Genomic DNA, 23,674 nt, shown 5'->3' with positions numbered 1-23,674 from the left:
TCAGTTGTGCAAAGCAAAAAAAATGTGCAGGTAGGATTTTTCAAAAAAAATTCTGTCAAATTTTATGAGATTTTTTCATCTAATAATTATTTCTGACAAAAACCATTTCGCTCTCCACAACACACCATCAATTAGCCCTGCCTTCCAGAACAGCAGAGATTTGGAAGACCATTCTGGATATCGATAGACTTATGAGCACAGTAATTCACCTGCACTTTGATTTGCCTTCCTTTGTAACCAGTGGAGCCCACCGGTCTCTCTACATACTATTCAGATACATAGTAGATAATCTAGGTGTAAATTCCCCATTCATATTCCTGAACATTATCACAACACTTTGGTTCAGTCTTGTGAAACCTACGGGGTCTGTTTTTCTCGGTGACCCTACTACTTACATCAAGACTTTAGCTTCCTCGATGAAATCCTCTTCAGACATTGCTCCTTCACGAATGGTCTTTATGGCTACTTTCGTCTTCTCCAGCAAGTAGCCAAGGTAGACCACCCCAAACTGACCACTGCCGATTTCCTGTACACGGGTGAGCTCAGAGGGGTTAATGACCAATTTTCCTGTTGATTGTAAGGGAGAAAGAGTGAGGATCTAGCAGTAAAATGTCAAACAAAAAGCTTTTGTAGGTTAAACATTGAGATAGGACTCAGAGTGAGACTTTCTGGCTCTCCCTCAAATTGTCTGTCTGACCTTTGGTAGCTGATTTGACTAGTCCATGCTGCACATCATGTTCAAGAATAGGAACAACAACATCCCCTTTCTTTCCCCTTTTGCCTTGTCTATCCAGTTCTTCAGGGAGCATTGTTTCTGTCATGCATATGTGCACTACTGAGCACAACATGGTTTTGAGTTTCTTTGATGTCTCCAAAAATTACAATACAGATGATACCAGCAAAATTCTGTAGACAACTATATGTAAATAGAGGCATCTTTCAGAAGGGACTCATCTTTTATCAAGTTATGCTATACTCCCACTCCCATCACCTTTGTTCAGCATTCATTTCAGTATTTAATGTTGACAATTTTTTGAGACCCTGGGGTTCTCATCACCGCCCTCAAGGCATTGCACGATCAGTTCATTCAGTTATCCATGGTAATGACAGAGATGATAATCCAGTGAATGGTGCAATGGAAAGATCTGAAGAAAGCTATTTATTGTGGCAATAGTCACATGAATATTCATCAATATCCATGGGGATATTCAGGATCACCTAGCTAACCGGCAAGGATTGTGATTCCCATATGGTCAAGAGAATAACTCCATACCGTAGCTCAGCCCTGCAGTGATCGGGGCCTTTTTTCTCCAAGAAGAGACGGCGTACCGCAAACGAGTAACAAGACCTGGATAACAGAGGAAAAGATGGGTTCTAGTTACTGTCACAGTCATGGGAAGTGTGGCTGTCACCACCCCAGAAGGGAGTCTGGATACTGGAAGCAGATTTCTTGTACTGAGTTCTCGGCTCCACTTGAGGGCAGCTGAACCTCTATTCAGGCTGCGATTTCCTGGCTGCTAAAAGGAAGCCAATTCTCAGCAGTTTCAGCTTATTTCCCGCTTTCACTCTGTCAGCAAATGTGAGCTGTGAGTCTCTATTAAGTCTGATAACATTCCAAATTATACCTTTTATTTGTAGGGTATTTTTGAAGGCCAGGGTTTTCCTTGGTACTCCTGGACTGTAGGAATGGGAGTCTTTGGTGACTCCCATGTCTGGTTATGGATCCTGGCCATGTCCTTAACTTTGTGTCAAACCAAGGCCCAGGGATAGATCACCTCCTGGGCAAGCAGGCCCTGCAGTGTAACTCAAACAGATAGCTTGGTCTGGCAGTGGTGACACACTCCTGTGGACTCCTAGGAATGAAAGGGCTCTCTATAGTATGTCATTACGACATCTGTGTTGGTCATATCAGCCTTAGGACCATGAAGAAGATGTAATGCTGGAAGCTGGCCTGAGATGGTCATTTTCCTGCCATCAAAGTGCCAGGATAATTGGAAGAAAAAGTGATGCCATTTAACATTTCATTGTAAGGACAGAGGGCCTGGGAGCCTTCCTTCATTCAAAACAGTCACCTGGCTGCATGGTAAAACAGCAACTTCGCTGGTCAGCACCAGCCTTTACTCACCTCCCGCATTGTGCTGGTGATAGTTGATGAGTTCAGGGATGCAGTCAAACACGTGCTTTTCTGCCAAGTAATATCGCTTGGGAAAGTCAGTTGTCTCATTGATGTGATAATGCTTTATAACGGGATTGTTGTCTGTGCTGAAAAAGATGAGGTTTTCTTTGAGGAAAACTAGATTGCAGCAAAAAGATGGGAATTTGAGGAATAAGTGGAAGAGGAGCAAGCAAGCAAAGGGGAGAAGATTCCTTATGCAGAATGAATGGGAGAGGAGCAAGGAGTGAGCTGCAATTGCTAACGAAAGCTGTGTACTTGTATGTTCTCCCTCTCACTTGTAGATGGTCTCATCTCTAGAAAGGCTGAGGTTTCCCAACCATAGCAGGTTGAGTACTAAGTTTCTCTGCCTCTTCTTTCTGAAACAAAACTTTCTGCCCCATCACTGAAACCCTTTCACTAGTCTTGTATTACCCACCTCTGATGAGGCCAGCATATCGTCCACATTGATCTTACTGACACTTCAGCTGGGGGGACAATTTCATCAAAATTACAACCCCAGTAGTGTCTAAGGGACTATTTATAGGCATATATTTAGATGCAGGGAGAAGTGGAGCCTTTAATACACTTTGCGAATGGCATCTAACTCTTCTGCCTTTTTTGGAAGTGTTTTTCTCTATCATTTTCTGCTCTCTCTTTATAATGCCAAAACAACTACAGCGATTACACTGTCATAGAAGCCATTTCATTGATGTAATGGATGCAAAAAGCTGTTCAGCTCAGCTGTACCTTAATGCTTTGGTGAAAACAGAGACTGTGTACATGCCAGGCTGCCTCGAATCTCTCACCATGAAGGCACCTTCCCTACCCTGTAACAGGAGCAAAGGAGAGAAAACTGGTTAGAGACATAATGGAAAAAAAGAAGTGGACTCAGGGCAAAGCTCTGCTCGTTTCAGCCCTGTCTACTGCTCAGTCACGAGGATGTGCTAAACATGTAAGAAAAAACGGAGCCATCAGCCAGCTGACAGAGCTTGGTCTGTTCCACGCACAGTTGTGATGGGTGCCCAGGGCCTGCAGGTACACCCAGCTGGGCTCTCTTGGGTGCTGTGTATTTTTAGCTCAGTTTCCTGAGGAAATGAGACTTATGCACTCGTACTGAGTATGTGTGGGTGTGGGTAGACCAGCATGTGCCTCTCTGTCCCTCCAAGCCTCTCCTCTAGACATTTTGAACCCACTGATTGCTTTCAACCCTCTCTGACAGAATACTGGGGATATCCATTTCCAACAAGTTCAGTGAAATGGGCAGCTGACTGGAAAGGCAAACCCCTTTGAGTGCCCTCCATCAAGAGGGCAGCTACAGAACAAAAGTACAATTTATTCAACACCAGAGACTCCATATGGGAGTGTATGAAAGATAATTTACCTATGTACCGCAAACGGGAAGAGCTTGGACAAGATCCTGCCCTTTCCTAGGTACCCCAGTCATCCAGTGTCTAAACATAAATGTGTAGGAAAGCAGGCTTCCTCCACTCTGGCACTCACAGAACAGTTTTGCTTTTTAATTTTTCATTGTAATTTTCTTCTACTCATCTGAGTGCTAAAGTGTATCATAGGCCATGATCCTGCAAGGCCAAGCACTGATGGATCAGATGGCAGAGGAGAAGATTTAACGTAACAGTTTGGACGTAATGCACCGTGCTGACCTATATATTGATAACAAAACCCTCATTTTTCTTCTGTTTACAGATAAAGATGCTTTTCATCTGGCATCCCAAGTGCCTTATTATTTTGTTCCCTCCTTTGCTTTACATGGTAGATTTCCTCCATTTTGTATGTTCTCTATCCACCCACAACGCTTGGTGCAAACCTAATCCACCAAGTGCGCCCTGCCTCGGTCTCCTTCCCACCTCCCCGGCGGACTGATTCAGCTCCAGGCGAACACAGAGGCTGCGGCTGCTACTGCATGCCCTGCCTGTGAACTGCTGACTTTCAGGGTGCAGCTCGGCCCAGGTGGGACCGGGCCACTGAGCTATAAACCTTCCAGGGTTGTCTCTTCAATGCATGTCTGCACAACATCTACCATATCTGCACTATACAATATCTAGCACGGGGAAGCTCTAAGAAGGGTCTCCAGATGCTGCTGTAGAAGCATCTATATCATGCACAGTGAAGGCTTTAGGACTCATCTTTAGGACTCAAACTTTAGACTCGTCTCCCCGGCAGTGTGGTGTTACTTGCACAGGCAGGCAAGCATTGGAGACAGGATCCTGCCTGAGTTACTCTAAGCTCTTTTCTTGCCCTTCTGTCTCACTTGACAGCAAACCTGCCCAAAGATCACTCGTGAGCTTGGCCACATTTTTGCGGGGACCTGTGGGGGCTACAAGGTTTTGAACCAGAAGGTTCTGCAGCCACACCGGAGTAGCTGCCATAGAAAATTTGCGCTGGTAGGACCAAAAGGAAAAATAAGATCACTAAGCCATGAGTGGACACATCCCGTAGGAGTTTATAGGAACTAAAAGAATTCTTAAAACTGCACAAAAAATGTTTTTATTTCCATAAAATACTATAATTCCAAGAAACAACACTTTATTCGGGTCCCCTGTTAGTGTAAGAGCTGATTTAAAAACTAAGGCTGTGTTTGTGTGGAAAATTTGAACAAGAAGTGTATTCTTTTTATTTTCACTACAGTCTTCACTGGAAAAGTCTGGCTCAACTGAAAAATTAAAGATGCATGCTTACATGCACACACACACAGAGAACTAAAAAAACCCACCCAAACTCATACTCTTGGCTTTCACCCAAAATATTTCAGCATGAGATTGGTTAGATTTTCAGAGAACTACTGGCATCCACAGGCCTCCTGCAGAGACAGAAAAGATGAGCTAAAAAATCACAGTTTTCAGTCGACACAGTGTTCTGAAACAGTGTTTTCCATCAGCCCCGGTTATTGGGTGTGTTTGACCGCAGAAGGATGGCACAGCTCTCTGCCCACGCTCGGCTGCCGTGGAGGTAAGGGGGGTTGCTGATGGTCCTTTATCCTGCATCGCACACTAAGAGCAGCCAAGGACAGCAACACAGCAGGAACCCAAGGTTCAGCTCTCTCTTACACAAAGCAGCCCTAGCAGGCTTCTCCTCGTTTCTCATTACTTAATTATTATTGCCCATCCACCCCGCACTTAACCCTGGTTTACCTCATCCTTGAGGAGTGTTTCTGCTTTGCTTCTGCTGATGTTCTTATTGTACCATCTGAAAACATCAAAAGACTCCGAGTCAGGTTCTGCTGAAAAGCCTCTGAATTGAGTGTCCCCAATGCTAGCGACGACACATTATGTGGGGCAGGGACATTTGAAGCTTGTAGCTTCTAAAACAAATCCAGGGCACTTAGAGGTACAAGAAAAACATAGGCACAACTTACTCATATATTTGCAGATTGTCGGGTGATTTTTCCGCCAGGTAGCTACTTGGCACATAGCCTTCATGCCTGTTAAAATGCAACACAGTGTGAGTGCACTAGACAGACAGGATTTTCTCTGCATCTGTGGGAGTCAGCCCCAAAAGATTTGCCTGCTTTTTGCATGCTAGAAGTGCTGGTTGTTATGTATTTAGTAGGGTTTCTGGAGAAGGAAACAACTGATTGCACCTCTAAACTTGGAGTTTCACAATTTTCACAATTTTTCCCCCACGTGTATGACAGCGAATATCAGCCTGAGCTAAGGACTGTTTATTTTTTTAAAATTAACTTTCAGATCCTTTTTCTTCAGCTGCCTGAATACAAGCACCATCAAAGGGAAGAAAGTTAGCGTAAATAAGCTTCCATCACTCTTTTCCTGTGTATCAGAGGATGCTTCACAAAAGTTATAGTAGAAGCCAGCATATATGTTAATGGAAGAACAAATTTGATTTAGAAAGGATTTGTAAATTGGCTGTTGAAAAGGGACTTACCCATTCTTATCTTGAATCAGCCACCAATGTTCCTCAGAGCTGTCAATCACATAATATTCCTCATTATATTGTAACGTCAGCTCCTGCGGATTCTGGGCTTCATAGTCATATATGGCCATGACTAAGGCTTCCTTTGGGTCTAGCAACAGTTTCTGCACAAATTAGGAAAAAGGCTCATCATATTCATATTCATAAAAAACAATGGCATACTCTCTAAAATGATATTTCCCTGGCAGCACTGGTGTCCTCTGGATTCAAAAGCCTCAAAGCTAGGAAAGCACCCCAGGGTGTCTAGTGGGGTATGGTGGCAACCTGAGAATTTTCAGTACTTTCAAACAACGAATTTCATACAAAAAATTTAGTTGCACAGAAAATAGTTACCTACTCCTTCTTAGGGCAGGATTACCTCTGTCTGATCTATTCTTCCGGGATGTTTCCTAAACTCCTCTTAAAAGCCTCCAGTGATAAAATCTCCATGGCCTCGTTAGAGGGACCGTCCCAGTGCCCTGCTGCCCTCCAGTAAGGCACCCAGCCCTAACAACCACCCTGCTTCTTCCCTTCTTGTTAAATAAGCCAATGACATTTTGTCCCATCCACAAGTGGGTTTGGAAAAATCACTTCTCTGTTCCACTTCACAGCAGCTTTTCTCATATCCCTCCTACTTCCCCAGTTTCCCTTTCTACAGATTGAAAAAAAAAAATACAGTTGAAGCTTCACTTACCATTGGAAAGCTATTTGTGAAACCAAGCTGTCTTTGCAGGACTGAACCTAACTCTAGTGGGATGCTGCTGATTTATAGCTTATGAAAAAATATGGAAAAGGTAATAGAAAAGCCCAGGGAATGTTATCAGAGGTGATATGCTAGGTCACTGCACGGCGGTGAACCTTAATGAGGATATATCCACCACTGCTAGGTAAACACACAGGACCCTAAGGACAGCTTAGCGTGCCTCGCTGCACTCACCCAGTTATCTTCAGGAGTGGGAGGAAGAGGCTTCTTTGAGGCTGAAATGAAATCAAGAAAGCTAATTTGAAGTAGATCTGGACAAAACCAGGGGAGAAACCATCAAAGTAATGAATTAATGAAGGTGATGATACAAAACCAGTGAATAGCAAGCCTTGGTCTTTTAGAGTAAGACATGCCAACAGCCTGCACCCACACAGTGACTCTCAGCCACACAGCATGGGTTTGAAACTGGTGTACAGATTACTTAAGGAATCACCCAGATACAAGGTAAAAGTGTCTTGGGTGAAGAATGATTGAATATGCTTTTTCAGGAGACAAAGTAAAGATTAAACCTGGCCATTGAAACCACAGAGGAAATACAATTAGGACAAAATAGGACACACAGGGTTGAATGCATATATCTCAAGAAAGTTGTTATTATAGCTTATTGACAGACCACAGCTGATCAAGTTCTTAGTTCTCCTTTTCATTCCAAAGACAGCACCAAGCATCACACAGAGGAAAATATTAATTCAAAACAAAGAATGCCATATACAGTAACAGACAAGCCAGAATAAGGAATATCCCAAGAAGCCAGCAACATGTCTCTTGACGGAAATGTAACATGATATTCTTTGATGTTCTGTACGAGACAGATTTGATCCTTTACTTCTGCTAGGAATAAATATTTCAAGGTCAGGATGGTCTTAACAAATCCCATACCCGTTTTGGTGGGGTCATATTCCACACAGCCAGCTGCCATCTTCTCTGTCTGAGCACAGCATCTCCACTTGCCATCTATCCAAAAATCTGGATGACACTTTGAAACCAGACTGTTGTTGTTTCTGGTTTCTGGAAAATGTTAAGGGAAGAAAAAGGAGGGGGGGAAATGAATTTATTTGCATTCACATCAGCTCTGAAAGACATCTAGAACTGAATGGAAATAATCTGCACTTTAAAGAAGCTTCTTATTCTTGTCAAACCAAGCTTTGGTGAATATTATCAGTCTCCTCCATTAACGGTTTTTCCTTTCTCGCAAAAGGAGTGAATGCCACACTGCTGGGGAGGAATAGCCTTCCTGCTGGCAATGGAGCCCATGCCTCTGTACTGCGGGAGGACAGAATCCTACCAAAGGGACTTTCTCTTTACACTGGTAAACACCAAAACCACAGAAGAAAGGTCTCATAAAGGGAAAGAAAACCTTGCAGGCCATATACTGATGATTGCCATGAAAGACTACAGCTCTACAGTATGTATATACATAGGACACGGACACTTGCTGCTTTGGCTTGGTGTTCAGAAGGAGCTGTACAAGCTGGCATTCATCAGCACTAAACATTTTTTGCACATGTAAATACCAGTCTTGAATGTCTGCACGCGTGATTAAAGGTCCTTCTTTTTGAAGCTCAGGCTCTCTATCTGTAATAATAATTTTCCTAAAAAGAATAAAAAATTTCTGCTGACCTGTTTCAAGAGACTATTCAAATTGTCCAAGGGAGGGGGCAGTCTCAAAATATTGAATGAGAAGAGGTGATAAAGTAGAAGCTTGGAGCAGGTGCACTCCAGAAGGGGAATAACTCGTTGCAAGAGTAAGTGCATGAACTTAATAATATCTCCATCAGGCACCATGTTTTCAGATTGAGCAATACAGCAGCTCGTGTTATAAAGCAGGAAAAAGCTATGGCGGAGGCCTGGTGCAATTTTCATGTAACTAAGTAACACCTTCCTTATGTGAAGTATTATGCTTCGTTTCTGCCTGCAGTGGTTAGTTATTGTGCCTTCACTTCAGAATTACTGCAGCGAACCACAGCACAATTCAGGAGGTGAACAGGAAACGACAGCTACCCGCAAAAATGTTTCTTAATAATCATGATTCTCTAAGGCGGCTGTCATCTAAACAAAAAAATCTATTAATAAGAGCTGAAAAATCTTCTACCCAGAAAAGATTAATTTCTAAAAAAAACCCTAGCTATATAAAAATCCTCATCTATTCCTGAATAAGAAACCTCAAATTACAGTATCATATTAACAGTTTATCCTCGAAAGAGGCAAATAAAGCATTCCATGTCCAAATTTTCCACTGCTGCTGAAAACACACCCACCAAATTTATAAGCAATTTGATTTTATAACCTCGTTCTCCATTACCACATTGCATGCTTAGATATAAGACATCGACTCCTCTTGCACATTTTCTCTGCATTATAGCTTGTGAGAAAACTGTCTGGGATAAGTAACTTCAACAATTAGGTGGGCACGGGGGTTTTATTACCTTCCTTCAGCGTAAAGACCCATCTCTGCCGGCTCTCACGATTGGGTGCAAACACGTAGAGTATGTAGTTATCGTGGACGATCTGGAGAGGGGAGTAAAGAAGGGAGCCAGCCATTAGAGACAATCCCAGATACACCAGGCATGAAGGAATCACCGAAAGAAACAGATAGCAGCCCCCATACCAACAAATTACACGCAAAATGATGGTGTGGGGAAGTAGCGTAACAGGGCCTGTTCAGAAGCATCTCTTAACCTCATTGACTTTTGATTATTTAAAACAGAGTAGAAGCCCTGATCAAGAATGAATTCTAGACAAGCAATGTTTTAGATCAATTTTATGCTGTTAAGAAATGCCCATAAAATCAATGGAGACGTAGCAATTTCAATCTGCAGAGGATTCAGCCCGTTACTCGCTGACTACAGTTTATTCTTCTAAAGCATCTCTGGGGAAATGGCATCTGTTTCTTAGCAGTTTCTTGTAAGATACCTTCACTTAAGATCTAAGAGCCAAATTTAGCTTTTCTTGTGTCAGTATGAATCTCAGGCAACTCCCTGGAGATTATTTGGGTTACTGTTCTTCAAAGTTTTTAATAGCTTTCACTGGGATTATAGAGGGGAAATAAGAAGCTGGAGCAGATGAACAATGAGCAATCAAGATGCTGTTTTCATCAACTTGGCCTTAATGACGAACAAACGAAGGAAGAGAAATACAGAACATTTGTGAAGTTTCAGACCAGGGAGTAAAATCATCACAAGAACCGGAATGACTCAGAAACTTAATTGGATGACTACATTTGGGCCCAAAAATTTGATGTAATGCATAATCTATATTTCTCTTCCAATATTTATCTCAACAGTTTAATTCCAAATGGGACCTGGTCTCTTTGATGCACAGATGCTTTGAAAAACTTTGACCACTGTCTTTAAACAGAGGTTTCTACAAGAGAGCAGCTGGTTTTTAAAGTTTCTCCGGGCTGTAGATGAGGCAATGTTGATTATTGTTTAAAGAACAGGAAACATTTGCTATCTCTTGGCCTGAAGCCCTTGCAGGCACACACAGACAGCCGTGTGACTCAGTTGCTTTGCATGCTACGGAGAGATAAATTATAACCTCTTTTACAAGAAATAGAAATAGGGGAGGAATAATTCCCACTCATTTAAAGCCACTCCTGTTGATATTATTGTTATGTCTGTATAATGTTTTGACAATCTAAGGCAGATTTTGAAATATGCAGCAAGCAGATCTCCAAAAGACGTAGCCATGAGCACGCACAACAGCACAGAATCACTCATTTCATGCCTCTATGCAAGGGGCTCGCTTGCCAGATGAGCCACACAAAACCAAAAAGCCACTGGTGGTTCCACAGAAGATATACAGCTGGCTGCAGCCGAGATATTTTTTAAAAAACCCAGATAATATCATTTTACAAAATACCACAAAATTGACTGTGGGACAAAATTCAGATGTGCTACAAGCAGGAGCGATTACCACGACCTCAGCGGAGCACTGTCCATCATGACTGGTCCACTGTTACCATTCCACCAGTACTGGCCGCTACCTTCACTTTATTTTGCTGTTCCTACAAGCGTTGGAGATAGGGTGATATAGATTTGAAAATTCAGACCAAACCTAAACAGATCTGAGCATTTGTTCCTTCTTTAGTTCATGTTCACTCAAGTTAAGAGCAGTTGAGGTTCTCCCATCAAGCTTTCCCCCAGCCAGGCAGCTCCTACCCAGCCCCAGTTAAGAGCTTTCCTGTCGGGCTGCTCATCGAGAGCCATTTGAAGCGTACGACAGCATCTTCTGCTGCTCGCAAATGCCCATAAACAAGGCCGTAACGCTCTGATCATCTGGTTTCTTGAGTGCTCATTGTGCACCGACTTAGCAAGATTTCGTAATATTCCAGGACAAGTTTTACGATCGTGGCTGGGGAGCACCCCAAGCTGGAGGGAGGCTTTCCTGACCCAACCTAGTTTGGGAAATTATTTCCTCTGCCTTCTCATATCGCTGCAAGGTAACATTTTCCAGGGCTCAGAGGAGAGCATGGTGGATATGCACTTTTACTGTTCCAATGAAGATTTAGAGAAAACTCTACAAGTTACTTCATGATTTGTCAGAATGACAGTACCAAGCCAAGCCTCCAAATTGATGCTGGTTTTGAGATAACAAGAGTGGCAAAAAAAAAAAAAGAGAAATCTTGCTTTTTGATTGTCTTTTTTCTTTTTATGAAGTTATCTATCTTTTTTAACATTTATTGTGTAAATGGGTCACAATCATTAGCTTTTATCTGCAAATCTGAGTCCGGATAATTCACTCTCTTAAAGCCATCTGTGAAAAGAGACAGCCCTGTATTCACTGAAATTCATACACCAGAATTATTAAGAAAAATACTGTCATGAATATGATAAAATTCTGATAAATGGTCGCACAGGGAATAACATCATAAACAGGGAATTTGTGTTGCAATAACTGAGCAAATATTCTGTGGCATTTATGTTTACATGGCCATGTAAATGTATCCCATATGTATTAATAATTAACAGTAGACAATGTGTTCCTCATCCTAGAGCTAGCACTGTCCGCCTCTTGGTCGTTCAGCCATCCCTTCGCTAAAAGCCCTCTCTGTTCTTGTCTGACGTGGTCTCCCTAACGCATCACGTCCTCCAGTTTCTGATGCAAAGGCCACTGAATGGATTTAAGCTTCAGCCCCACACAGGTAAATTGGCCAAAACCCTAGGTGGACCCATGGGAAAGATGGGCTTTCTCTGAACATGAGGTAGTGGGATAGCTGAATATTGTGTTAAACATGGGATAGGATTAGAGGATCTAACGATCCTTTCCAATTTAAAACCAATGAGTGTAAGAGTTTATGGATCTCGTAAGAACACTCAGTCTCTGATTTCCCAGTTCATTTCAAACCTCGATCTGCTTTTTCTTCCTTTGTTGTTATTCACCCTGGTGTTGGGTTCATTAACGACTGCACTATGAGGGAGAATTTTATTAAAATACAAAATGAAGTGATATCTCTGTCAGTATGGTCGATGGACAGACTCACCTGGAAAGGATATTTATACTGACAGGGAATGATGATGTCACTTTTCACAATTTCCACACATTTAATCCTGGAAAGTTCCACAGAACCCTTCAAAGTCCTTTTTTTCTAAAAGACAGAAAAAGCACTTGGTTAATGCTAATGATTGTGGATTAAATGAATAATTAGACGAGACAGGAGATTTAATTTTAATGGAGCAGAAGCAAATTAACTGATTATGTAAGACATCTAAAAGTATAAAGAATCATTCCTATATATGGCATCTCCGTATGGATTGCACATACACATACATATATGCGCATACAGATATTTCAACTCAGCACATGGATTCTTAGAGAACCAGTCAAAACCTTTGGTTGAAATTCGAGTTTTATTTTTTCTTCCAACAAAATGAAATGCCCTTGTAACAAAAAAGAAGTATTTTCATGAAACATTCAGGTTACTAACACTCCTGTTTCACACTGAAAAGCTATAAAACAATAAATATTTAATTTAAAAAATATTTGCATACTGAGAATTTCAAAACTAAGCATTTTATCTAAAATGTAGCATTTTTACTGCATCTGTTTTCCAGGAAACAAAACACTTCTCTGTTTTCGTTCTGTCTGGGTTTTTAGCTAAGAAAAAATAACAGGAAATTTTGAAATAAATAATATCCTCAAAAACTTGCCGACAAAACTATTTTTCTGGCAGCCTCTGCTGTGTTATTATTCATCATATACCAGATACCTAGATAACAATATGGGCAGTTAGGAAAGGGTAAGACAAGAACAGACATCCAAGTATCCCTACCACCTCGCCGTACCCTATTTCCTACTGAATCCTCGCCCCGCAGCTCCTCGGCGAGTGGCACTCAGCTTTTGCAAGAGCGGGGTGCGGCGGACGCCGGCACGCGGCAGGCGGGAGCTGCGCTAAGGCTTGGTGGCTGGTGCGTGCTTCTGAAGGATTCACTACAAATGCGTTCGCTCTTCGGAGGCAAACTGGTTTCCTGTTTTGATTCGTTTTCAGTAGGGATTAAACGCTAGCTCTCTCCCAGCTCAGCTTTGCGACAAGGTGACGGAAATCAGTGAGATTTAAGAACCCCAAAAACACTGCAAAAGCTTCTGTTTTTCAAACACAGGCGGACTGTCAACGGAAGAGAGCATGAACTTCAGCGACCGTGTTGTACCTGTCACAGGTTATCATTCCGAGACACAGCAAGACTTCGGCAACTTCCTCGCCCTCCCTCGGACCCCCAACCCAACGCTTTGCGTCCTTCACCCTCCAGCTCCCTCTTGCCCCTTGCTCCCCACATCACCATGACCCTGCAGCTCTGCTCCGCTCGCAGCGCCCATCGCCAGGGCAGGGTGCCTGCCCCTCTGCATGGCACCTCTGTGGCGACCCTCACTGCTGCTCTGTTGCTACCTTCCATCAGTAAATTTAGCCTAAAACAGGGAAGCAGCTGATGCCACTGGGGACAGGGTGAGGTTTGCCACAGTGTGCTGTCAAACAGAGAGGCCCCAAGGCTCCTCAAACCTTATTCTTGCACAACTGGCTGGGTGCTTTGACTTTGTGTACTTGGACTTGAGGAAAGAGAGGGAAATTATTACAGTGTGGTCTCACGTTGCTCTTGCAGAACTTTGCTGGTGTATTTGGTTTTTGTATTTGTATTTGCTTGCAGTTCAACCAGCACCTCTGGACTTACTGCCAGCACCATCTCCTGCAGACAGCATCTGCCTACAGATGGTGGTGGAGTGGGATTTTTTTATATCAATAAACCCAAGGCCATAAAGCACCCCTAAATGTAAATACCAATTAACTATGAAGAGTATTGCCAAGCCTTAGAAGGCTTTACTGCGCCCCATTTTCACCATGTATTTTCTTTCATTCTTGTCTGTTCACTTCTTTCTTCCAGACTTGGCTTCCTCTGTCTCCACAACCTCCTCTATCATTTCTTCTGCCCCTGGGATTTTGACCCCTTCCATGAGACACAAAGCCATTTATTTCCTATAAAAACCTTCAATTTTGCTAGCGTTGAACCCTCCTTCATCTTATTCCTTTGAAGTTCCAGGGCTTAACCACATGCACTCCTCCTCTGAGGCTTTAGGAAGCGATGCTGTGCCAGTCACACACTCTGCTTTTTCACTGCAGACTGGTTTTTGGCGAAACCTTTCCAGACTCTGGTGAAAGACAGGGTCCAGCCTTCTCAAGGAGCTTTGTGCAGTTGTCCTGTAGCTCTCATCACCTACTGTGCTCCTTTTAATCACATAATTCAGCAACAGAAGCTCCCCATAATCTCACATTGCAGTGCAATGTCAGGGTGTATCTCACCGCCAGTGCATTGCCCGGCAGATCCTCAGCAGATGGGACTTTGCTGATAGAAAGCAATTACAGTCCCGTGGCAGCACGGACCACTGGAATTACTACTCACAAACCAGGCATTACCCAGAAACTGGGCTGGAAGCTAAACATATCCCTGCTTTTGTGATGCCTGACTGCACTTTAATCCAACAAAAGCAACTGGGCCATTTGGAAGGGAGTGGAGAGGAAAAGCCTCTTAAAAATGGTCTCCAAAAACCTCAAAGACTTGTTCCTAAAAGAGCTAGACAAAACATGCTGACAGATCTCCATTTGTTGTTTTCAGTCTGCCCAGAGTATAATTAAGTAGATGTTTTAGCTGGTCGGTCAGAAAAAACATCAGTGGTCTCACTGTGTAATGTGTGTGGAAAGATAACCAAGGCATGCTGCTGTCCCACGAGAAGTACAGTGTGCTGCAGATCAGTCCGTCCTGTTTTATTTCTTTTGATCCGTTATTTGCAAAATGACAATTCCAGGAAGGAGAGCTAACAGCTCTGAACGGAGCCAGGTGCATCACAAGCCCAACGCGTTATGGTCTTCATCTTTGGTATTTCGCTTCTTTTTGCCACACAGCTCCAGCAGCTCTTTCACTGATTCGTCCTTTAGTTTGTGTCTACTGCATAAACTAGGTGACCACAATGGTCCCTATTTGCCTTAGATACTAGGACACTTGACTGTGGTACAACTGACATAGCCCTGCCCTGCAACACAAGAAGGCATCTCACCATGCTTGCTTGGAGAATGAGCCACCTGGCATTTATCACGTGCTAAGACTACATCACCATCAACACTGCTACTCACCCACGCCACAGCAGCTTGGCCACCCAACAAAATGAATCACTTTTCACCAGCTCATGGTCTGGGGCAGGGAAAGTAGCGGGGATGTGGAGCCCGTGTGGAGCCCATCAGTGGCTGCTGCAGGTGACACAGCTCTGTGCCATGAGCACACTTCCTGACCACGGCTCCACAGCCTCAGGTTTCATGAATGTCTAAGATCTTGTAAGATACGGGGCTGTGCAGTCTGAGGAATTTGCTACTTTCTGGCTAACACTTTGCTGTTGCTATTTGTGAAGCCCATTCATCAAATCTGCTGCACCGAGCATTTAGGCTGAAGGTCCCTCAGTGGATGCTTGAAGGTTTTGCTGAACCCCACTGTATTTACCAAAGGGCCCTAGCAAAAGAAGTAGCCACCAGTGCTGGAAGGAGAAGGAAGGGAGAGATGCCACATGCTAGGGAGAGGTAAGGCAGGGGTGGGCAGAGCCTTATCTCAAGGACCACGGGAGGAGAAAGCAGGCAGCATTTTCTGGCAGGCAGAAAGGCAGCATGCCATGTTTCATAAAGCTGGCTTGGTTCAAAAGTTGTATAAGAACTTGTATCTTGTTTCTTTTGTGCTGGTGAGGGGAAAACCAAGCCATTAAGATTCATGCGGCCCCAAACTCCTTGGCAGCGGTCACTACCAAGGGCTCTCCATCCTGCAGCTGGGCTTTCCTTGCCCCGCCTCACCGGGTGTTTGCGTTCACCTCTCTGTCTCCCTGTGCCTCATCCCCATCGCCTGCGCATCCCTTCCTTTGCAATGCCGGCTGCTCCTCCCAGCCCAGCCAGGCACCTCACAGCAGAAAGGAGTACGGTCCCCTCGGTAGCCCCGCTGTGTCCCCTTTAGATACGCGAGTCCTTCCTCCTGCGACAAGGCCGTCCATGAGCCCGTGTTTGGCCACTGCTCCCCGGCGAAGGCCCAGTTGCAGCTGGACATTTTCCCTCAGTAGGAGGGTAGGGGAAAGCTAATTTATAGCTGCAGTGGGGTGAGGTAGGAAATTCCAGTGCTCTGTAAGCTCAACCGCAAAACATTTCCGTCAATAAAAGCCTTTAATGACCTTCTCTGTAGAGTCAGGTTTTTTTGGTAGGAAACTTCATTCCCCGTTCTCACTTATTGTCTTGACTGGAAGGAACCATTCTTAAGTGGTGATTAAGTAGATGAGGGGTCTTTGCCTTGGCCCTTGGCATGACCCGCTTGTCCTGTGTCACCTTCTCCGTGTCCCTCTGCTCCGGCTGGGCTCAGGGTGCAGCCTGGAGAGAGGCAGAAGCTGATTTTGGGCTTTCTTACTCTATGGGTTTGAGGTGGTGAAACCAAACCAGGTTATTTTTTTTCATTGCTATAGCAGTCCCTCGGGAACGGGGTGGGGGGGGGGGCAGGGAAAAAGCAAAAGCTTTGACTTCTGCACGCCACTAGAATAAAGTGTATGCAAGTGTGAAGAGAGGCTTGCGTGTACATTGAAGTATTTTTAGAGCAGCAATGAGAGACTGCTGTGCTGGCAAGCAGTGCCTTCATCATCTACTGCAGGCACTGGCCTTAAGAGGACTAACATCCCTTTGCAGAGGGCTTATAATCGCACAGTGAATGCTCTCTAGGCCCCCATCCACGACTCTTATGGTAACTGCACACAGTAACAACAAATTAGCAATAACAATAATACAACTTAACCGTATCATACTACTGTCACCTGTAGCTTTATCCTGCTGGTTTCTGAACTGTGGTACACGTGCACCATGGTGTGATGGAGAGGTCAAAATGGGCTCAGGAGAGGCTGTGGGCTAGTTTCAGGGAGCAGAAGCAATACAGCTGCCCTGGGGCAGTGCTTGAATGCAGGCAGAACTTCATGTGTGCCTTTATAATAAGTTTTTTTTCATGAAAATCAGTTCCCATTCTAAAATTTGGAAATACAGCGCTTGGCTTCCATCTGTGTTGCTATCCTTTGGCTGCACTTCCATATAGAAAAGTGGATTTACTGAACTTAAGTGCTATAAATTCCACCTGGGGTCTTCACACTTTTTTCCCCTTCATGTGTTTTATGGCTTGTCACAAAGACCGTGCAGGCTAAGTTGTATCATTAGCCATGCCTATGTGACCCAACTGCTTTTAACAACAGAAACACCTGCACTGTTGGTACACAGGCAGCAGCAGGATAGAAAAAAAGAGCAGAAATCCTTTCCCCTCATCTGATTAGGGCTAAGAGTGAACAGAATTAAAACCAGAGAGGGCTCCTGTGTTCCCAGAGCCCACAGCTGTGGCTGAATGCCCACAGGGGTGGATATCTTAAGTAACAAAGCAACAATTTTACGATGCTGCTATTAAGAGCATAGTAACCAATTTTAGATAATCCCCCAGCTATGAAGAGCGAAGGGACACGGTCACAGCTGGGAAGCAGTGTGGGGCTCCTGGCTCAGCACACATTCTTGGGTAGCACCTGACAGCAATGAGCTGGGCTGACATAAAATGGAAAAAAACCCAACAAATCCCACCATAAAAATGCCTGTCTTCAGAATAATTCAGGCTGATTGCAAAATGATTGAAAGAAATATTTAAAGTTGAAGGGTCTTTCTCTCATACAGCTGCCTTTGAGCTCAAAAAGGCAAAATAAGGTCTATGTTTGTATAGTCAGATCCTTCAAGATATTCCCTATCAGCTTCCAGGAAAATATTTGAGGCTATTTTTGTAGTTCTACCCTAAACTGCAGATACTGACCACTCCTGGAGTCAGGCCACTTGGCTCGTGGACCTCTGGTGTGATCTACGATCACACTTTTACACTCTCACGTGCTCAAATTAAGCTCTAGGAATAATATAGGAACATATACCCATTGCTTGCTCCGATTTCTCTCCACATAACTCCAAGTTTACCGTAGCCATACAGTGTTAAAGCTCTACTTGAGCTATTAAAATGTCATTTTATGGAGAATATCAGTACATGGCTTCAAGGCAAGAGGCACCTTTACAGGTCTAACCACTGGTAGGAAATAAATAGGTCAACAAACGGACCACTCCAATGGACCTGTCTGCCTCTTTGCAGACAGATTAATATTGACGTGAAGCAGAACTGTTGTGCAAGGTGTAACACCTTCCAGTGGCAGAGAGCTCAACTTGATGCGGTTTGGTGAACCTTTTTAAATTAGTGACATGTTACTGCCTTCCAGGTATGACTTTCTTCAGGCCTTGCTGAGCCTCTGCAGTAAGTTGGAAAGGAATTTCTTGATTTGCTGAGCTGCCCAAATTCTGCAGAATGCCTATGGTGTTGCAGAGCCCCCAGTTTATTTGCTACTTAGACTATGGGTCTCTCATAGTCATGTGTTGGTGCTGAGATAGCAATTAAGAAGAACACAGAAAATAGTAACTAGGAGCTCATGAGATATCACTAGAACAAGATGGATTTATTTTTAATGGTAATTGTCCCGCTACGGTATTTTTCCACTGACCAAGAGACTCGAGCATGAACTTGAACCTCCTTGAACACTGTGTTGATACTGTTATTTTCATTCCCTTATCCCCTTATCTATACATTGTGATATGTGCTGTCTTTATTATTAATAGTTAGGATATTAAGAACTGTTGATTGCTGGATTGATAGAAGATTTGCCTGAACTCTAGCATCATTCAGTATTTTGGGAGGTCTCTTATTAGGAACACCGATAGTTTGAGGTTTTATGGGAAATGAAAAAATTTAAACAATTTAAAAATGAAATTTGAAACCTAAATTGAGCAATTTGAATTTTAAAAGAAAGTTGTAAGAGATTTTGTATTTCCTGCCAATACTAAGTGCTCCAAAGGAAAATTGGAAAGGGGTGATAATTGGTAGTACTGGGATTTTCAGTAGAGATCTGGCTGTTGCGTTATGCTTTAATACCTCCAATATACCCCGTTGTTACATTTGATATTTAAATCCCTAAATGTAGCTGCTCAGTTCATATGTCTATCATGACTATTTTGTTCTCCTACTTGAATTAAAAAGAAAAAAAAAATGTTTTACAGCTGTTTTCACATCTAAAGAACATGAGATCTGTTGGAAAAGCACACTTGGCCCTAAGAGCATTTTTCTCTTGGCCCATCACAGGGCCTCACGCATCTGCAATAGCCCGGTATTTTAAGATCAGACAAAGCCACTTCCAATGTTCACATTGTCTCAGGTCCCGTCTGAGATGATTATCAAGGTGCGCATACCTACTGTCAGCGCCAGTGGTTTGACAAGAAAATCAATGTCACCATCAAGAAACAGAAGAAAAAAAGGAAGATTCTTGGTTTTCAAGTGAGCTTTCTAATATGACGGAAATAAGTCTTTTATGTTACAGAAAAACATATGGAACAACTACTGAATTCTATATTAATTTCTTCAAAGCTATTCTTGACTCTAGCAAAGACTGCAAGAAGGAATGGATTGCCGTAAATGAAAGATTCAGTGAAAGAAGGGAAGCTAAATTGAATTGACTAAATGCCATCACTTTTTCATTAAAAAAAAAAAGTATAAGCTTTACGGACAAAAAAAAAAAATTAGTCAGAAAGGATAAAAGAGTATAAAGCAACAGGCAGGCATTGCAACAATATCAGTTACAATGTCGATTGCAATATAAAGCAAAGGCAGGCACTGCAAGCAAAAATGGCCCCAGTAGAAAAGTCTAATAAAAGGCAACTATTAGGAAATCACATATTTATTGTAGTAGAATCATATTGAAAGGTATTCCTTCCTTAAAGATACGAAAGAAAACATGGGTTGAAGATTTTGCCACATCCATAATGTTCTCCAACAGAAGAAAGATTTGAGCTTTGTAATTTAAAGAACATGGAAGTATCTGACGTGTGCTGAGAAGACACTGCTCAGAAGTAACTTTTTAAAATTCTTGAAAGATTAAAGGTCAATAAATACCTAGGCAAAGATCTAGTAGGATCAGAACCGAGTATGCACAGAAAGTGTAAGAAGAAGAAAATTATTATAATCAAATTCTGATAAAATGAGTTATTCCAGCAAAAAAGACTTATTTTTATTATCAGACTCTACCACACATTTGTAGAGTTAGAAAGGCCATAGACACCAGACACAGAACAACCCGCATTTTGCTTAAAGCAATCTTGTCTAGACAGTATCACCACCCTGAATCATGCCGCAGAAGTCGTGAACGAGAACTGTAATAGACAGGAACTTTGTAAATATTCAGAAAAACAGATTATTCTGTTCTTTCACTGAATCTTTCATACTCAGAAAAACAAAATGTTCAGAAAAACATGTGATAAGATGCATCAGAACAAGTTGCCCAAAGACATGAAATCTCTGTCCTTGGCTTTCAAGCAGTGGCTAGTCAACGCTACAGCCAGCTTGTTCTACTGTTGGCAATGGTCCTGCTCCAAGTGCTGATCTAATGCTGGCCCCGTGCACAATTTCCAACTAAATGAATATAAGAAGTGCCCTCCAACCAGTATTACCATGAGTCTCTGATTTCACAATAGAAATGAGGCTCATTGTGGTAAACAATATGAATTTAATCCTCCCTCAACTCCAATAATACAATTCGGACTATTAAAAAATCCATTTTAAATTTACAGAGGTGTACTAAAGGATTCATTTAACATTAGGCATGGGTTTGTGCCTTATCTGCATCTTATTTAAGGTTGTATTGATTTTATTACATAAAAATTCATTGAAACAGGTGTGACGTAGACAGATGCCAAGCCTGACTTCTTTGTGGGTGATAATGGGTATTATTAATAAATTAGTTGGAGATATGCATCAGAAGACAGATGGTATTGCAAATTCTGGCAAGCAAACAGAACTTGCTAATAAATACATGACAAGTTATGAAGAATGACATATCTACTCAGATATGTATTTATTTGGAAGTATTTTTTTAAACTCTTTAAAATTAAATTCACTTTAGATGAGGATTATAGCTTCATGACTGTTAAGGTATTCAGAATACACAAAGCAATGAGAAATCGTACGAACGGTCACTCTAGTTAACAGGAATGCCAAAACGGAGATCTTCAGAAGACAAGTCTTAGTCTGTTTACGTTAAAGTCTTGGGGAAAAAACGCACTTCTTTCCAGGGCAGGATGGACAAGTCAGATTCTGTGTAGAATAATCAAGGTAAAATGGACTGCTGGACCGAGGAACAAAGCGCTGCTTTTCTTACTGTGGGTAGCTGGACTGTTGCAAGTAATCCAACGTGTAGATAATGCAACAGAAGCAGCTGACGCATTTTTAGGATGCTGATAAAAGGCTTTTCAGCCAAGTTTATTCCTTTATTCTCCTGGAACAAGAGACTGAAAGCAAATTTCAAGACACACTAAAGTGCCATCTTTAGATCTGAATATCAAAGATCTGAATGAAGGAGCCCAGGACAAGGCTGACTCATGCTATGTGACCTCCTGAGCATCTGACCAGTGTAGGAAGAACAGCGCTGATGTAAATGAAAAGGGAACTCGGTCCTTTTCTGTGTACTCCTTTCATTGCTGCCTTTAAAAGCTGGATTAGTAATAGCCCATGAGTGCATGAAGATATAAAATTTAAAAATATTTATGTGCCTGAACTTCCCAGGTGTTAGGTGCAACTTTCCCAGCCCTGCAATACTTCTCAGAATGCCTGTATAGGACAAAATGCCTATTTTTGAAGAAGAAAAACAGTGGTGTAGGGACATGGAGCACTCCTCCATACGTGATACAGACCCAAGCACTGTCCGCAGGTCCGAGCCACCCCAAGATGAGCAGCTCTGATGTAGAGATCATGTAATGGTAATGGTACCACATTAGCATGGTACCAGCCCAGAAGACAGTGGCCCATTCACTACGTGTGGCATCAGCCTCAGACGTCTGTGCCACTTTTAGACTACAGCCAGCTTGAAATACAGGGAGAGATGCTCGTTTCTGGCTGTCCCCATCCAGGTAGGAATGTGACATGCCGAAGACTATGCAAGAACCTCTACTTAGTGTCTGAAATACTAAACTGTCTCTCTTCACTCCCCTGTCTGCTAACCTGAAGGATTTACCAAACGCCATAAGCCGTTAGGCAAATGGGATATAGGTAACTCATCAGTTTAAGTGTTTTTGCTAAGTAAGGACATTTGAAACTCTGTCCTAGACACCTCTCCAAAGGGATTCACTTGTCTGCTTCTTCTGCAGTACTGCAAGCGTACTGGCACCCAGAGAGTATCACATAGCGTCTTCACTGTCAGTTATTCTGGTGAGGATCAAACTCACTGAAACAGTTAAAATGATTACTCGCATGTGCTCGTTTACTCACATGTACAGTAGCAATAAAATCAGACCCTAGAAACGAAGAATTTTTGCCCGTGGAATTGATTTGCATGTTATAATAAAGGCACTTCTGATGTATTTTAGTAGAGACGGGGGCTGAATACATGTGCCTGTTACCAGGGCTGTGCTTTATGTTAAGACAGCCCTGCATTGTGCACTGTGTAATGAATTCCAGAAAACACAGCTTCTTATTGTTGTCAGTTATTGGGGGCTCATTCTCCTAATGAGATATGTAAATATCTTTCATTAACATTAACGGCAATTGTGTGCTTGGCCCCTGAGGAGAACAGTGCTTTCTGTCTAGCTATGGCCGTCGTGACGAAAATGCTATTACAGCTATTGCAAAAAATTGCCTTTATGATGCTGGTTGTCTGGACAGCTTTTTGTATCATTTACAGAATTATCCCTGTACCCCTTTGACCTGTTTATTTCCTTGCTTTGGACTGCTACAATAAATGCTTAAACATCTTTTTATACCCACAGCGTCAAAATGCAGAGAAAGGGACTGGGTGCTAAACTCTGTTAAATACGGGCAAAACATATAAGCCTGGGCTTAGCGTGTAAGCGTATGCTTTACTTTAAGCCACTTAATTGAAATCAGTGGGACTTCTCAAACTGTTAAGCAGTTCGCTAGTTGTTTTACCTGACTTTGTGCACAGGCTGCTGTTCCTGGCTGACCGGGGACCAGAGGGGTGGGCACTGTACAGTATTGAACTCTGAGTACAGTAAGCCACTGGACAGGATGGTAAGGGGTTCTTAAAGAAACTCGTTGAAAACTCTTACAGCAAACATCCACAGAGATTTCCCTTGAAAAATACATACTTTAAAGCCCAGAGAGTTGCTGGCCCCATCTATAAGGTGCAGTACGTGTGCCTAGGGATACTCCCCATCACTGCAGCCAGCTGGCAGAGAACAACAATGTCCTTACCACTTTGCCCTAAAC

General features: G+C 42.7%; 1 protein-coding gene across 1 annotated transcript in view; it reads right to left on the bottom strand.

Annotated features, from left to right (window-relative positions):
* Positions 1-23,674, bottom strand: part of ITK (IL2 inducible T cell kinase) — a 33,248-nt gene that overhangs the window by 7,235 nt on the left and 2,339 nt on the right. Inside the window, exons 2-12 of the mRNA XM_082324427.1 lie at positions 12,328-12,432; positions 9,272-9,353; positions 7,725-7,853; positions 7,020-7,060; positions 6,056-6,207; positions 5,529-5,594; positions 5,305-5,359; positions 2,903-2,982; positions 2,126-2,262; positions 1,274-1,348; positions 396-567 (exon numbers count right to left, since the gene is read on the bottom strand). Coding sequence (XP_082180553.1) covers positions 396-567; positions 1,274-1,348; positions 2,126-2,262; positions 2,903-2,982; positions 5,305-5,359; positions 5,529-5,594; positions 6,056-6,207; positions 7,020-7,060; positions 7,725-7,853; positions 9,272-9,353; positions 12,328-12,432 — 1,094 coding nt within the window. The remainder of the gene's footprint in view (positions 1-395; positions 568-1,273; positions 1,349-2,125; positions 2,263-2,902; positions 2,983-5,304; positions 5,360-5,528; positions 5,595-6,055; positions 6,208-7,019; positions 7,061-7,724; positions 7,854-9,271; positions 9,354-12,327; positions 12,433-23,674) is intronic.

This window comes from Platalea leucorodia, assembly GCF_965183815.1.
Source record: "Platalea leucorodia genome assembly, chromosome: 11".
Taxonomy (NCBI): Eukaryota; Metazoa; Chordata; class Aves; order Pelecaniformes; family Threskiornithidae; genus Platalea; species Platalea leucorodia.
Note: the sequence above shows the minus strand (reverse complement) of the source record. Positions and strands in the feature narration are given on the sequence as shown.